The sequence below is a fragment of the Schistocerca nitens genome, chromosome 2 (assembly GCF_023898315.1).
Source record: "Schistocerca nitens isolate TAMUIC-IGC-003100 chromosome 2, iqSchNite1.1, whole genome shotgun sequence".
NCBI lineage: Eukaryota > Metazoa > Arthropoda > Insecta > Orthoptera > Acrididae > Schistocerca > Schistocerca nitens.
Window position 1 is genome coordinate 137,880,551 of NC_064615.1, and position 15,906 is coordinate 137,896,456.

General features: G+C 38.5%; 1 protein-coding gene across 5 annotated transcripts in view; it reads left to right on the forward strand.

Annotated features, from left to right (window-relative positions):
• LOC126235831 (phospholipid transfer protein C2CD2L) overlaps positions 1 to 15,906 on the forward strand; it is a 624,312-nt gene that overhangs the window by 471,451 nt on the left and 136,955 nt on the right. For all 5 annotated transcript variants that reach the window (XM_049944685.1, XM_049944683.1, XM_049944684.1 and 2 more), the window contains exons 4-6: positions 272 to 475; positions 6,351 to 6,447; positions 13,211 to 13,319. In XM_049944685.1, coding sequence (XP_049800642.1) covers positions 272 to 475; positions 6,351 to 6,447; positions 13,211 to 13,319 — 410 coding nt within the window. The remainder of the gene's footprint in view (positions 1 to 271; positions 476 to 6,350; positions 6,448 to 13,210; positions 13,320 to 15,906) is intronic.

Genomic DNA, 15,906 nt, shown 5'->3' on the forward strand with positions numbered 1-15,906 from the left:
CACTGTTTGATTTTTGTAGGTTCTTCTTATATTTAGCTGAAAAATATTACCAATATATCTTTATGATCTGTACCACCTTTGCTAAAAATAATTAATTAAACTGGTGAAACTCACATTTGAATGTTCATGGACAAGCTCTTCTTACAATTAGCATATGTGGTATAAATTGCACTGAAACCTATTGAAAATCATTTTATTTCAGTGTGATCTTTTTATATGGTTACCACTGGTGTTAAATACATGTTTAATTTTGTGTCACTTCTTTTTACAGATAAAGGTAGCTCTTGCACAAGTTGGCAGCATAAAGAGCAATCTTGATGAACAACAACTGCAGGATGTGATCTCTGAGATTGTAGTAACTGCATTACGCAGCACTATGGTGAACCTGAATCTAAGTGTGTATCCCACTTGCCCAAGATTTGTGAGGCAGACAGCTGAGGTTGGGCCCATACTGCCTGTCCACTATGACAGTCTTGTTAGTAACACAAAGTCTTTAATTTAGAGTAAAATAAATGCATTTAGTTATGTGTATAGCTCACAGTTTTGCAAAAACGTAGAGTCATTGATATTACACATGTGAATATGTTTTTGTAAGTAATGATTGTTAATATTTGTCTACTATCCTCACCCCATCATTAAAATCTGATCTGTACAGGCCACAATAACTGAGATCATTTGTTATGATGGTTCTTTTCCTGTTCAGTATCAATGCTGGGTAGTGTTCATTACTCTGTCATTTTTGCCCAGTTAAAATTTTCCATGCAAGAGAATAATTTCCCCAAAAATTGTTATTCCAAGAAGCATAAACAAATAGAAATAATCGAAACAGATGATGTGCATATCAGTGATCAGGCATCTTCATGAAATTGTTTACTTTTCAAGATCTTGCTTATTTTGGGCACATCTTTCATTAATATTCTTTTGTAAGCATATAAATAAAATATATTAGGTTATTGCACTTGTGGGGAATGTTACTTTGTCTTATAAATGGGAATTTACTGCAGTCCATTAGACCCAGGCTTTAATGAGAACTTTACACTACTTTGTGATTTATGTCAGTGGATCAAAATCATTGGCCTCTTGCTCATTAATCATATGGCACCAAAATGGAAGATGATGAAGCAATAAATCAAAAGCTGAATAATAAATTCTCTCTTCCAGAATTGTATCCCTGACAAAGATGGCGCTGCAGTTTCTTCCTACAATCGTTGCAAAGTGACAGATGTAGAGGTGACAGATGATGCCAGAATCAAAACAGAACTGAATTTACTCAGTAAATGAAAGGCCACTGGATGTGGTAGGAAATCTGTTAGTCTGTATTGATGAGGCAAAAGAATTGGCCCATCTTCTGGCAGAAATTTGTCTCTCTGAATATTTATTGAGCAACAACGTCCCAGATAACTGGAGAAGGGTGTAGACATTCCCAAATTTAGCTAGGCAACTGGACAAACACACAGTACCATAGGTCTATTTCAGTGATATAACTGTGTTGTAGAACTACAGAAAATTTGTTGTATTTGATAACAATTCTGACTCATCATGAATTGTTTTATCTGTTGGAACTAGGATCAGTTTTCCAGCAATGTCTGGACTTGCACAAAGGAGGGTCTTGGCCGTTATATGAGGGAGGGTATACCAACAGCCGCTGAATTCACAGAGTGTGGCCAGCTTCACATTTTAGTTCACATCAGTATCAATTTCATGTGTTGCTTGAGAGCAAAGGCTCCATTATGCAGCTGACAGACATGGTATATATGGCTATCATCAGGCTCAATATTGTTTGAGTTCATCATTTCTGAAGAATCACTGAAATCAGTCACAGTCATCATATATTTATAATTGTCCCTCCTGCATGATTCAATGTGGGGCATTTACATAAATGGAACATGAAAAAATGAAATAATTCAGTGTATAATATTCAGATATTGCCACAACGTGTACTGGTTGTTGCCCCAACAGTAGTGTGTAGGATAGGCAGGTCATATGAAATTAGTAGTTTTTGAAAACAGGTGCCCATTGCCTGCACACTTCATTTCTGAGATTGTGTAGACATTGTACTTTCATGTGCTGCTATGTGAAGGGTGTACTGTGCATACTGTAGATTCAGGAAAAACTGCCACCAGCAGACTCAGCAGTATTGTCAATATCTATTGATAACAGAGGTTACTGACAGCAGCTGGTGATTGTAGCAGTGAACAGATGGGCCACAGTGTAGCAAATAACATGTCTCTCAGTGTATACTTGCAAGGGTGTACTGTGCATACTTTTGATTTAGGAAAAACTGCCACCAAAAGTATCAGCAGTCATTGGGAATATGTATTGATAATTGAGATTACTGTTAGCAACTGGTGATGGTAGCAGTGAACAGATGGGCCACAGTGCTGCAAATCACATGTCTGTTAGTGCTAAAATGAAGAATTGTGGTACATGCCAATAGCAGGTTATGAGCACCTCAAAAGAACACGTGATGTGATATGTCCTATTTGTCATGAGGATACCATTCAGGCATGTGGTGAAAGCACTGTTGTGTAAGGGACCTATCTCCCATTGTTTCATGAGTGAACAAAAGAGGAGCCTACTGACTGCCCATGTGCATCCATTTTGTTTGCACACTGGACACACATTTGGGAGGATAATGATTCAGATCCATGTCCAATTACCCATATTCGAGTTCTCCATAATTTCCCTTAATCACTTAAGGCAAATGCCAGGACGGTTCCTTTGAAAGGTCACTGTCAATTTCTTTGCCCACCTTTAACCAATCCGAACTTGTGTCCCATCTCTAGATACATTGTTGTTAAGGGACATTAAACCTTAATCTTCCTTTCTTCATTAGTTTGTCTACAGCACTATGTAGGCCTCTTGTACCTTCATCATGAAAACTGCTTCTGAATTGTCAGAATAGTGTGAGGAAAACCCAGTGAACAGAACATCACTTGTGTATTGTCTCCCTCTCCTTTCACATCACATGTCTTTAGTCTTTTTGTGCAACACTTGAGCCTCATGGTTCATGTTGCTTCCTGAATGTCTTTGGTGTCTTGTTTAGTCTGTGCCAAATTGTGTCACTGCCATTGTCAGGGTGAGAAGGGATGCTACATGCTACTAGGCAGTTGTCTCTAACTCAGTTGTTCATTAGTGTACACTTGTGAAGAAAGCATATTCAGTTAAAGTATCCTAAGATTCTCTGCAATTATAGAGCCGTTTGTGAGTTGAGACCCTTACCAAGTAGGGTTAATAAATTGAGTATAGGAGCTGGTTTGTCTGTTTTGTACTAGTGTTACAACCACTCAACAAACTCCAGCAGGAGGGCTAAAGAAAGCTTTCGTGCCTTATAGAAAAACATACCATTAAAATTCCCAGAGTGTATATTCCAAGATTCTTCTGTCCACAGTCTACATTGAGATGTAGGTGAACATCTACATCTATACTCTGTGAATGACTATGAAACATATACTTTTTACTGCACCACAGTGTCTTCCTGTTCCATTCATGAGTGGAGTGTGGGAAGAATGATGAGTTATACATCTCTATTCAAGCTGTTATTAACCTAAAGGCTTCTATGGGTTCAGTACATAGGGGCTGAAGAATATTCACAATTTCTGCTTTCATGTGCATTATTAGTGAAAAGTTGTCACTATCTTAATGCATTTGTAGTGAAGTTAAGAAGCTGGGGAACACAAATGTCATTGCAATGAACTTTTTTAATGTTGCAACAGGTTTAGGTTAGCAGTAAACTTGGACCATCACAGGTATGTTTGAATCGCTGATTGCAAAAACCTCTTACCGGTAAGTCCACTTTTGGTGAAAACTGAGGTAATGGCAAAAATGCATACTCTGCATGTAGCTCCACCAGAATGTGCATGAAAACAGCCAAGGTCATTGTTTGTTACTGTTCAAACAGAGGTAGGAAGTTTGAGCTGAGTGCAGAAATGTCCGAAGTCCAGGACTTCGTTTATTTTTCTTCTCAACTGTTGTCACTACAGTAAAGTGCAGTACAACTGAACAAAAGAAATTGGCATTGTTGATTTTAGTATTCTTGTCAAAATAGATGAAGTGGCGTGTACCAGCAGTTATGAGAAGAAAAGGGTGAAATATTCTTCTGGATATCAAAGAAATATTATGAAGAAAGCTAAAATTCATGGAGAGGAACACGTGGATTATAGAGGCAAAGCAATTCCAAAAAAGGTGACAGGAGAAGACTGCACTATCAAAGAAGCTGTTTTAGTGTTATTACAGAAGACAACAGAACTCAAGCTTTAGCACATTTTCTGAATATGGAAAGCAAGAATGACCAGGACCCTTTCCTACAAGAACTGAGCATAGCTAGTGCTGTTAAAAGACACCGTCCAAGAAGTGAGAAGGGGTGCAGGCATGAAAAATCTTTTATCTACTGTGTCCTCACTGGAGACGAACAATTTGAGTTATGTAGAAAAGATTTTCTAAGTATTTATGCAGTAACAGATGCGAAAGTTAAAATAATTCGCAAACTGCAGTGGGCAGACACTGAAAGACGGAAGAAGGAAATGTGAGAGTGTTAATACTATATTGTCAGAAAAAATTGTCAAAACTGCAGATCACATCAGATCATTTCCCATTAAGGATCATTTCCCATAGTGGTAGCCACACTATGCACTACCTTGACTGTGAAATATCTGTGAAAAAAATGCACCAACTTTTTATTGCCAAACATCCTAACTTGCCAGTGAAATATGAGTACTATAATAAGATTTTTTGTGAAAACTTTTCATTTGCTTTCGGAAGACCTAAAGTAAACACTTAATGCACCTGCAAAGAGTTGACGTTAAAGATTAACTCAAAAACATTCAGTGAGGTAGCAAAACAAGCAGCACTAGCAGAGAAGATTGTCCACATCTGAAAATCTAAGAAGGTTTATGATGCTCTGCAAGATGGGAAAAGACAGTTGGAGACTAATCCTAGAACTACTGCTTTATGTTTAGACTACATGTAGAATGTTCAACTTCCACGTGTCCCGGTGAAAGAGCTGTTCTACTTGTGACAGTTGACTGTTAAAATATTTTGTATACATAATCTACATACAAGGTCTTCTGTTTTTAATCTCTATCATGAAAGGAATGTGAAGAAAGGACGCACTGAAGTTTGTACTTTTCTATTAAGCTACATCAATGAATATATGATCCAAGATATGAAAAACTTACATCTGTTTTCCGATAACTGCCCGGGACAGAACAAACACAACACAATGATCCGCCTGCATTTAGCTCTTGTGGAGTTAGACCAATTTGAACAGACTGAACATTTTTACCCTATCTGTGGTCATTCATTCCTGTCATGTGATAGGGTATTTGGGGTAATAAACAGAGCTCTCAAGAAAGTAGAGAGAATGTACACAATCCAAGAATTAATGGATCTTATAGTAACTGCAAACTGTAATTTAATCATGGATTTTGTGAATGGAGATGAAATAACAGACTTCAAGAAGTGGTGGCCATCAATTTATAAGAAGACTTGCTTTTCTATTGAAACACTGAAACGAGATATTCCAAGGGCAGACAAGGTACCACTAAATATTTCAAAATTTCATCATTTCCATTATAAATCATCAATGCCAGGAGTTGCAGAAGCAATGGAATTCATTAATGGGCTTCACGCCTATAACTTCTCCTTCAAATTTGACCAAAGATAGAAACCACAGTTGCTAGATGAAAAGTGTTACAAGGATATGAAAGTACCTGTTGGGGTGAAGAAAATTGAATACATTAAACGATGTGTACAATTTGTTCCTGACAGTGAAAGTGTGTCATCCTTCTAGAATGAAATATTAACTTGGCCTACAGCAAATATGCAAAAAAACATTGAATGGACTTCTAACTGTAAACATTAAATACTGTTTTGTTTTGTTACTTGTTTTTCCTTTTGTAAACAGTGTTAATTAGTGAAAGCATTCAAATAAGTCATATTACAGCTTTGCAAGAAACATAAGATCATGGTACTGTATTCTAAATAAAAAATAGTTAATTGCTTCTTGTATTTTTTGAAATTTTTTAAATGTCAAATGCATTGATTGCAAAAACAACCTAAATCCACAGCATAAAAAGCTTTTTGCAATGCAAACGGGTTAGCATGTATGTGTGAGATGTTGACAATAAACCTGTTGAGTGCTGCTTAACCTTTGGCTTAAGTTTCACCTTCTTCTAATAATTTACATAGTACTCATATTGTTTTTCCCACTTTCCTTAAAAGTAGGGTTATGTGACTTAGGTTGCTTTTGCAATCAGCAATTCATTTATATGTTCATACAATTGGAGTATACATTGTGTAGTGGTATTTTATTAGTTTATATTGTGATTAATGAAAGTGATGTATTTCAGATGGCTTCACAGTATCCTTCCAATTTAACAAAGACTGCAGCAGAGAAAAGGCTTCTTATCAAAATAATCAAAGCCACAGGCTTAGGAGCAAAACAAGGTAATAAATAGTGATCTATTCTGCACATAAATAATTAGTTCTGAGGCTGTTTAAAAGCTCATTCACTTAATGTGAGTAAAGTATCAATGTGACTTAATATTCAAAACAGTATGACTTTTTAAGTAATATAAAAAATATGATTGCATTTTTGCTGAGTCATGCAGTTAGTTTTGTGCACACTTGAATGTGCAAGATGTATTGGAACATGAAATAAGAAAACTAATCAGTTTATGGGAAATTACATTGTATGTTTCACTGTCAATGGGGCTTTATGTGTGGCTTGTTGTCTTGTGCAAGCCTCTTTACTGGATACCATTTGGGAGACTTGTATGTCTGACTTGACATTTGTGTACTTGTATTGTCTCAGTGACTGTGTTAAGCATAGTGTCATATTTCTGTTGCTCATGACGCTGGGAAAGCACATAGCCTACTCCCCTCAAATAGCACCAAATTGGGCTGCTGAGTTTAATGCCCCCACCCAACAAATGGGTCACCATCAGTCATGTCTCATCTCTTCATTTCATGAGATACAACAAAGAACTTTGAAAATTTGCACAAACTCTAGTGATCAGAACCAGTACCCAAGATAGTATCACAGTTAAACTGAATGCCTGTTGTGTGACTGATAATTCATGCATCACAAGCATTTTTAATGATCGCTTTGTAAATGTAGCAGCAAAAATAGGATTGAGGGAGCAAGGGGATCTGTAGAAAATGTTATTACGCAGAAACTTAATAACTTAAAGTAACACCAAAACCCTTCATTGACATTAAAGGGATTAAAAGATTTTCAAAAACAAAAGCTCACTTGGATTTGACATTTCAAACAGAGATGGACACCAGATACCCAGATACTGAAATAGTGTAATGAGGGAGTCGATTGAGATTGGATTGATGGAGGACCTATCAATAAGGACATCGGCTATCAGTTGAATAAAATGTGGGATACTGCTTTGGATCTACTAAAAACACAATAAATGCACAATGCATCAGCACAGATGCATCAAGCACACTGCCAGACAGAGCAAATTGATAACAGAATGTCCCAGGACAGTGCAAATGGGACTGGACTGCAAACAGAATGTGACCAGTAAGCTTGGACCAAAAACAGAACACTCAAGGACAGTGTCAGCAGGGACAGATGGCATTCAAAAAGTGTCAAGTGGCATGAACGCCTGAGGGCAGTGCCTGGGGGAGCAAACCACAGGCTGAACAAGAGGGCAGTGTTAGGAATTATGGACACATTCATCCCACAATTGGTCTAAGGTAGCACCTGCCTGATGATGGTGACCAATCACATCACTGAAATGTCATTCAAGGAAGGTGACAGTATCTGGCAGTACATCTGACAATTCAAGAATGTCAACAGACATTAGTGAAGCACCCAGATGAAATGGTTGGATGTCAATGTAATTTCATATATGTACACAAAATCACTGAGTCATTAAATGATTCAGAGTCACAATTCGCTGTGACAAGTAAGATGGCCACCAGAGTGTGTCAATGTTGTTTTTACTTTAGTATTTTTGCCAGGCTTGGTATGGTATAGATAGGTGTGAACTGCTTCAGACGTTCAGTCATCACCATGAAGGACAGGAAAATGTTGTGTACTCATTATGACAACATTATCAGCAAGTGAGAGAGTTTGAAAGGGGCTGTATTGTGAGTCTCCATTTGGCAAGCTGGTTAAATTGTGCAGTATTCAGATTTGTTGGGAATTTGGATGTGACAGTGGCCCGATGTTGCATGGGAATGTGAGGGCAAACATACTTCGCAAGGTTCCGACTGACCACCTCTGACCACCACAAGGGAAGATCACCATATTGTGCACAAGCACATTGTAACCCCTTCACGTCTGTACTTGCCATCTAAGAACAAGTAAGGACTCTCTGCAACATTCTGTGACATCCCACACTACTGATCAGAAACTAGCAGCAGCTGGTTTAAGAAAATACTGTCTCATGCGTAGGCTACCCTTCAACACAACATAAGCAGCTGCATTTGGAGTGGTGCTGTGACCACGAAATGTGGAATGCTGATGAATGGTGTCACATTGTGTTCAGTGACGAATGCAGCTCTGCAGGAGGGGGCCCATTCTTCCAGTGTTTTGGAGAGGCACAACAGTGTTACTCCTGCCCTCATGATGTGGGGACCCATCATGTATAACTTCAAGTCACTGTTGGTAGTGATTGAGGGACCTCTGATGGCACAGTGGTGTGTTACAGACATCCTGCATTCTTGTGTGTTAACTCTCATGGGTCAGTGACATAGTACCATTTTTCAACAGGACATTGCTTGAGAACAAAGTCTTTCAAGACAGTGCTATTCTTGGACATCTAGCCATGTCAATTCAGGCTAAAACCTCAAGCTTCCAATATGTTATGACAACCACCTACTTCTTGTATTGTGGTAAATTTTATGAAATGACAGATGGAATGACTATGGGTTCTCCATTGTCTCCAGTGGTGGACAACTCTTTTATGGAACATTTTGAGGAATGTGCACTGAATTTGGCTCCGCCTTATCCACCTTCATTTTATCATCACATTGACGACACTTTTATAGTCTGGCCACACAGCATAAACGGTCTTGAGCACTTCCCTGAACACGTGAACAGCATACACGAAAACACTCAATTCACTGCTGAGACAGAGTGAGATGGAAGGCTGCCATTTTTAGATGTTTTGTCACAACAAAAGTTGGATGGACCTCTCAATCATTCAGCATACCGCAAGCCGATGAACACTGATTTATATATAAGTTCCCATAATTTTCATTATCTATTCCAGAAGAACACAGTTTTAACTGCATTAGTAGACAGAGCAAAAACTGTTTCTGAAATTAATCATCAAAACATGTGTTTCAAAAGAACAGCAACGAGATCAGCCTTCTCCAAGAAAAGGAAATATGAATATGTTAAACATTCATGTGATGAGCCATCAGTTGTATTCCTCCCTTTCTGTGGTGCTATATGGTCTGACCTGCTAAGAAGATAAAGGAGATGCTACACTCTGTTAAGGACACTCTTGACCTCAGGATCCCTGGGACTTCTAACATTCTTTGTGAGTGTGGGAGCAGCTGCATTGGTCAGTCAATCTGCACCATTTCCAACTGCTGTGCAGAACGTCAACAGCATATTAAAAATTGATAACTGGAGAAATCTGCAACTGCTTAGCACTAATTCACAAACATGCTCAAAATGCTGTTTACAAAATGAATCTTTTGTCACAGGCTCCTTCATATTGGGATTTTATAGTTAAAGAGGCTGTAGAAATAAGAATATGCTAGAAGAACTTCAACTGGGACGTTGGATATAATTGTAATGGTGTGTGGAAGCAATCTCTTGATGCAGAGAAAAGGCAGAGATATTCATTGCAGTGTTTATGCTGCTGCGAGTCTGATGCCACCACCATCACAGATGTCAACACCGCGAGCAGTTTGGGCAGTCAGTTGATCCTGACAAAGACAATGCAGATGATCCTTGAAATCTCAAGGTTTTAGCCAGAACTGACACAATGAGAAGTCTGAAAATGTTTTTTTATAGGACATTGACAATGTTTGTCCACAGATGGCATGTGTGTCTATAACTGTGAGCATGATATTGAGGTGCTCATGTGCCCAGCAAGAACCCCAGAACTGTCCCCAATTGAATGTATGTGGGACCAGTTTGCATGTCAACTCTGTCCCAGTGCCAGTATCCATGATATCAAGGACAAGTTACAACCATTGTGGGCCAGTTTGCCTCAGACATCTTTACCAGCTGCATCAGTGCATGCATCCAGGACAGAGGGGGTGCAATGTCATACTGATAAATGGGCTCATACTGTCAAGTTCTTTGTAAATTTGACTTGATGTTGTTCGATAATCTCTGAAATAACATCACACACACACTCAACCTGTGAAATTTCATTTTTTTCCCTCCTTGCTTCACTTTTTAGTTAAAGGATTGCAAAATGTGACACTGATTAAATCTCAAGAGAGAGAAAACTTTAGTGACTGGGAAAAGCAAGAATGGAGTCGTAGAAGATTCAATTTTTCCTCTACTCCTATTCCTTACACATGTGAATGATTTTCAGTGACATACAACAACAGAGCTGATACATTTTGCAACATGCAGAAATGTTTATAATTAATGCAGTGTAAGAGACTGAACAGAAAAATTGTTGCTAATATTTGTGAAAGCATTAATAATTGGTTACCTGCAAATGGACTCACTTGGAAAAAACCATACACATTATGTTCAGTTCTGTACAAAGGATAACATAATATCAAAAATGAATTTAGTACATGAACAGGAGTCAACGAATAGGTTAGAATGCTCCATACTTTTGGGTGTGCATACTGCTGGAAATTTGAGCTGGATGGAACATGATTTTGACTTCTCAAACAATGAAGTTCAGCAACTTTTTCTCTTTGTATAATTCCTAGTTTAGGAAATAAACTAGTCAACATATTAACATATTTTACATATTACCTTTCTTTAGTCTCTTGTTGGATAATTTTGTGGGGTGATTCATCGATTAGGAAGAAAATATTCGTTGCACAAAAGTGAGCAGTGAGAGTAATATGTGGTGCTCCCTCAAAATCATCTTGTAGTCAACACTTCTAGGAGTTAACCATTCTGACTTATCTTTCACAGTATGTATATCTGAAAATGAGATTTGTCATCTGTAATTCATAAGAATTTCAGAATAATAGTAATTTATGCAGCTACAATACTAGAATAAAAAATGACCAATTTTACTCATTACTTAAACAGTAAACAGTTAGTGGCTCTAGAAAAGCGTTCAAAACACAGCCATAAAAATCTGTGATTATTTGCTAAACTACATAAAATGTCTTACAGGGAGCAAAGAAAATTTAAAATCTTATTTGATGTCATTTCTTATGGTGGTCAAATCCTTCTATTCCATTGATGAATACTTAATTAAACACTAGTAATGTTTATACAATGGTAGAACAATATGTTGTTGCATCTGTGTTTCATTTGTAAGTACTGACAAAAATTAACTTTTAATTTTTACTGAGTTTAAAATCACTATACTGTCTAGTATTCGGTAAATGCCTACCATGAAACCATACACAGAAACAAATCATGTATTCATAGCCTGTAAATGGACTCATTTCACACCATTTTGATAGAAATCTTGGAGATGGTCTGTGGGACATGAAGTGACTCTCCAACTAAAAGCAAATTTATGTTACTACCTATGGCCATATTGCTAGCCAAATTCCAGTGATTTTTTTGGTACCTCTAGAACCCCCCAATCCAGATAGCTTCAAATGAAGCACCACTGGTACCACACAAGTAGGTGTTAGTGACCGTGGGTGAGGAGGTAGGTACTGTCAGTGGTTAAATCAACACATTACTCACTTGTAGCTCCATGTGAAGTACATGTCATGTATCTTTGAACTGATATACATATAACTTCTGAAATTTTCCCAGCGTATTTCGTCTTCTAATAATTTCCGGGTATGCAGCCGGATCCCGTCGACATTCTGCCACGATATTTCGGCCCAGAGACGTCCGGCCATCATCAGGTGAGTACACAACTACTGAAGAGCTCAGGTGCAGTCGTGGTATTTATGCCGAAACTCGCGCATGCGAAATGTACTGGCATCCTACAGCGCATGCGTCAGTTGTTGACATGCGCGGCATAGCCAGGTTGTACGTGCTGCCCTCGGTGGTGAAAGTTAAAGATCAGCTAGTCATTGAGTATCGAATGACATTGTCGATTCCGCTGTGATTTTATAATTTTAATAACAGGATTCCAATTTTTATCCAGCTGAAAGCTGTTGTCACAGCGGAATCGACAACGTCATTCGATACTCCGGCTGCATACCCGGAAATTATTAGAAGATGATATACATATATTTTATGTAGTGCAGATGTTGAGTTGCAGACAGGCTCAGCAGGAAGACTGCTAAACAAGTAAGCTTTCAGCCAAAAGGCCTTCTTCTGAAGAAGACAAAAAAAACACACACACACAGCCCTGAGGCTGGGGCAGGGATGGGGAGGGACAGCACAGCAGGGGTGGGGGACGATAAAGTGCTGCTTGTGGGAGTGTGCAATATACAGGGATGTGGTAGGGTAAGGACAGGGCGGCTAGTTGCAGACAAGAGGTTAGGTAGAGGGTGGAGGGGGAGAGAGTGGGAAAGGAGAGAAGTAAAATGTTTGTGGTTGCCTTGGTGGAACAGAAGGCTATGTAATGCTGGAGTGTGTACAGGGAATGGGATAGTTGGGTGAAGGATAGTGACTAACGAAAGTTGTGGCTAGGGGGTTACAAGAATGTAGGATATATTGCAGGGAGAGTTCCCACCTGTGCAATTAAAAAAACTGGTATTGATAGGAATGATCCAGATGGCACAGTCTGCACTACACAGCCTTCTGTTCCAGCAACACACCCACAGTTTTTTTACTTCTCTTCCTTTTCCACTCTCCTCTCCTTGCTCACCCCCTCCCCACTGCCCTCTGTCTAATCTTCCATCTGCATCTTGTGAGACAAATTGAGGAGCTATTTAACTTGGAAGTATTGACTCTGACCTCATAAACTGATGACAAATGGGAGGACAGTGTGCTGACCACATGCCACACGTTTTTCACATCCAGTGATGCCCATAGGCTGAGGATGATTTGGTAGTTGGTCAGCATCACTGGGCCTTCCAAGCCCAGTTTGGACAGAGTTTAGTCTATATAAAAGTCTGTTTTTGAGATAAGCTTAAACATGTTTAAATAAAGACATACTTTTTTCCTCTCTTTCAGGATGCACAGAACCATATTGTGTTGTCGAAATGGATGATCCTCCTCAAAAGAATCAAACTTCTATCAAGAAAGACACAAACAGTCCAGTTTGGGATGAGCATTTCCTATTGTAAGTTTATTCCTATTAGTCATTTATTTCCACTGTGGTAGTTTGAGTCTCTGGACTTCGCTAATAATTATAACAATGCTGATCGTTCAAACACCCAACCAACCATATAAACAAACTATGCTTAGCATACACCCATTTGCGTTTATTTGGCTCAGCTTGTGTAGCCCTGTCCCCATTTGTCTGTGGGAAAGTTTTTTATTTCTAGATGTGACGGAGATTCCTCTAGCAGACACTTAGGCCTACACTATTCATGTATTCAAAAATCAACTGATGATTCATTCAGAAATCAACATAGAATGTGTTCAAAAATGTCCAAAAACCAACAAGGATGCATTTCAAAATCATATGAACAATCGATAGACCAACATATGCTGGGTGCTAGGTGCTTTGTGAAATGAGGTTTTTTTCCTTCAAGAATATGAATTTTAGCGCCCCTTGAAATTGCTGCCAAGGGCAGATACCCTGGTTGCCCCCCCCCCCCTCCCCCCTCCCCTCTCTCCTCTCTCCTCTCTCCTCTCCCAATCTGCACCTGACGTTGCAAAGAATTAGCCAGTACATACAAAAGTAATATAAAAAAGCTTTAAAAGCTTACAAAAAGAAAAAAAATCAACATTAGAAATATTCCAGTTATGAAGAAAATACTCAACATTAAAAGAAATAAAACTTGTACAAAACATTTAATTTTTTTAAACACAAAAGAAAAAAATTACAAATTCATTGGTCAATCACAGGATAACACTCTAAAAAGAACCATTGTCAACAAAATTCATATGGGCATACATTGTCTCATTGTGGAAGTACAGAAGTAAATTGTACAAAATGTGACAGAGGGGGTTGGGAGTTGTGGAGGAGGAGTGTTAGTTAACAGGATAACATCCTGAAAGGTAACCACTGATTCATCGCAGATGTTATACAGATAAACGATCCAGTCATTTTAATGTGATCACCACCTATGTTTGATCTCAACATGCTGTAAATACTTGCAGACAGCAAGTGGCAGCATTAGCAGTGAAGGTATATAAAGTGTATCTGGGGGATGCAGAAAACAGTGCAGTCATTGTTGTAATATGGAAGTAGAGTGATTTATCTGATGTCTAAAATGGCATGATCATTGACTTTTGGGCCAAGGGTGGAAGCTTTTCCTATGTTGCTAAGTTTGTAAACTATTTGAGTGTCCTCATGCTTAAAGTGTACCATGCATGGCAAAATGGTGCTACCCAAAACTGGTGCCAAGCCAACTGTGGTGCATCATGAGCCCATGGACAACAGGAGTGAATGACGGCTGCAGAGATGTGTATGGACAGATAGAGGTGGAACTGTTGAGCGACTGACCATCCAGATGAACCAAGGGCCATTCTGTAATGATTTTAGGAGTGGTGGTACTGGGGTCAAGATGTGTTTGTAACAGTTAGATCATAATTGAGCATTTCCTTATTTCCTTAAAACAATCTTAAACACAAGTTCTCTACCAGGAGGAGCTGCCTCCAGAAAAAACCTTGTCCTTTATTAATAATTAAGAAACCAGCAACCCAGAATATTAAAATGATAGCTAAGAACACTCTTAACAGTTGACCAAGTGTGACATAGGCTTTTAAAGAACTTTCTAATTATAAACCAAATAATTTTATGTCAAATTAAAAATAAATAGCCTTTTGCCAGGACTTGGCATGGGAAATATCAATTGAACACATCTGAACAAGAAATGAACTCGGGGAAACAATGTGCCAAAACGAATGGTGATATTCAAAAGCACCAAGAGATGCTTTAAAGAACAAATAAAGCTTTCCTAAACTAAGCACTAAGTATCAGCCACTAACACTGGTATCATGAGTTCGATTTCAAAATTTTCTAACTTCACTTCCTTATAAATCACAAAACATGGAAAGTATTACACTCACCTTCTGATTCAACACAATGTCCATAAATCAGAATGTTACAGTGAAACTGCTGCCAAGTCATGTAAGGACAACTTTCTTTCGATACACATTGTAGTAGTTCCTTGGTAACATTTGCCCATAGCAAATAGGCCCATTTACTATAGGAATCCGATGCATAACCAGGTGTGGCCACACTTTGAGTGATATAGTGAAGTTGATCAATCCACAGGAAAAATTCTTCTGCCACCAGGCATGCGGTGCTGCTTGTGCAGTCTGTGGAATGCACTCCAAACACTTTCACCCACTGTGTTCATTACTCCAGTGGCGCACGAATGTCGCACTGTATTTGCTGGGTAGAATTCAAATCCTCAGTTACTGGAGATGTAAATGAACCATCACACCCTCGCCTCCCTTAGACCAAAAGGCCCAGGAGGAAGGGAAGGAATACTGAAACTTGTTCAAGGTATATAGTCTTCGGGTTACAACACTATGTCATCCTACAAAGACTATCACCATCCACCTCCAAGTGCAATGTATTTATTGTTAATACTCACTCTGGTTTTTAGAAGAGCACTCAATTTTGATTACATAGATAGTGACAAGATTCAAAGCACTTAAGAGACTAGCTTGCTAATCTTTACACAAGACTCCTCATAAGTAAGAACTTATTCAACTGACTGAAACAATTTATTTTGGATAAAATAATTTTG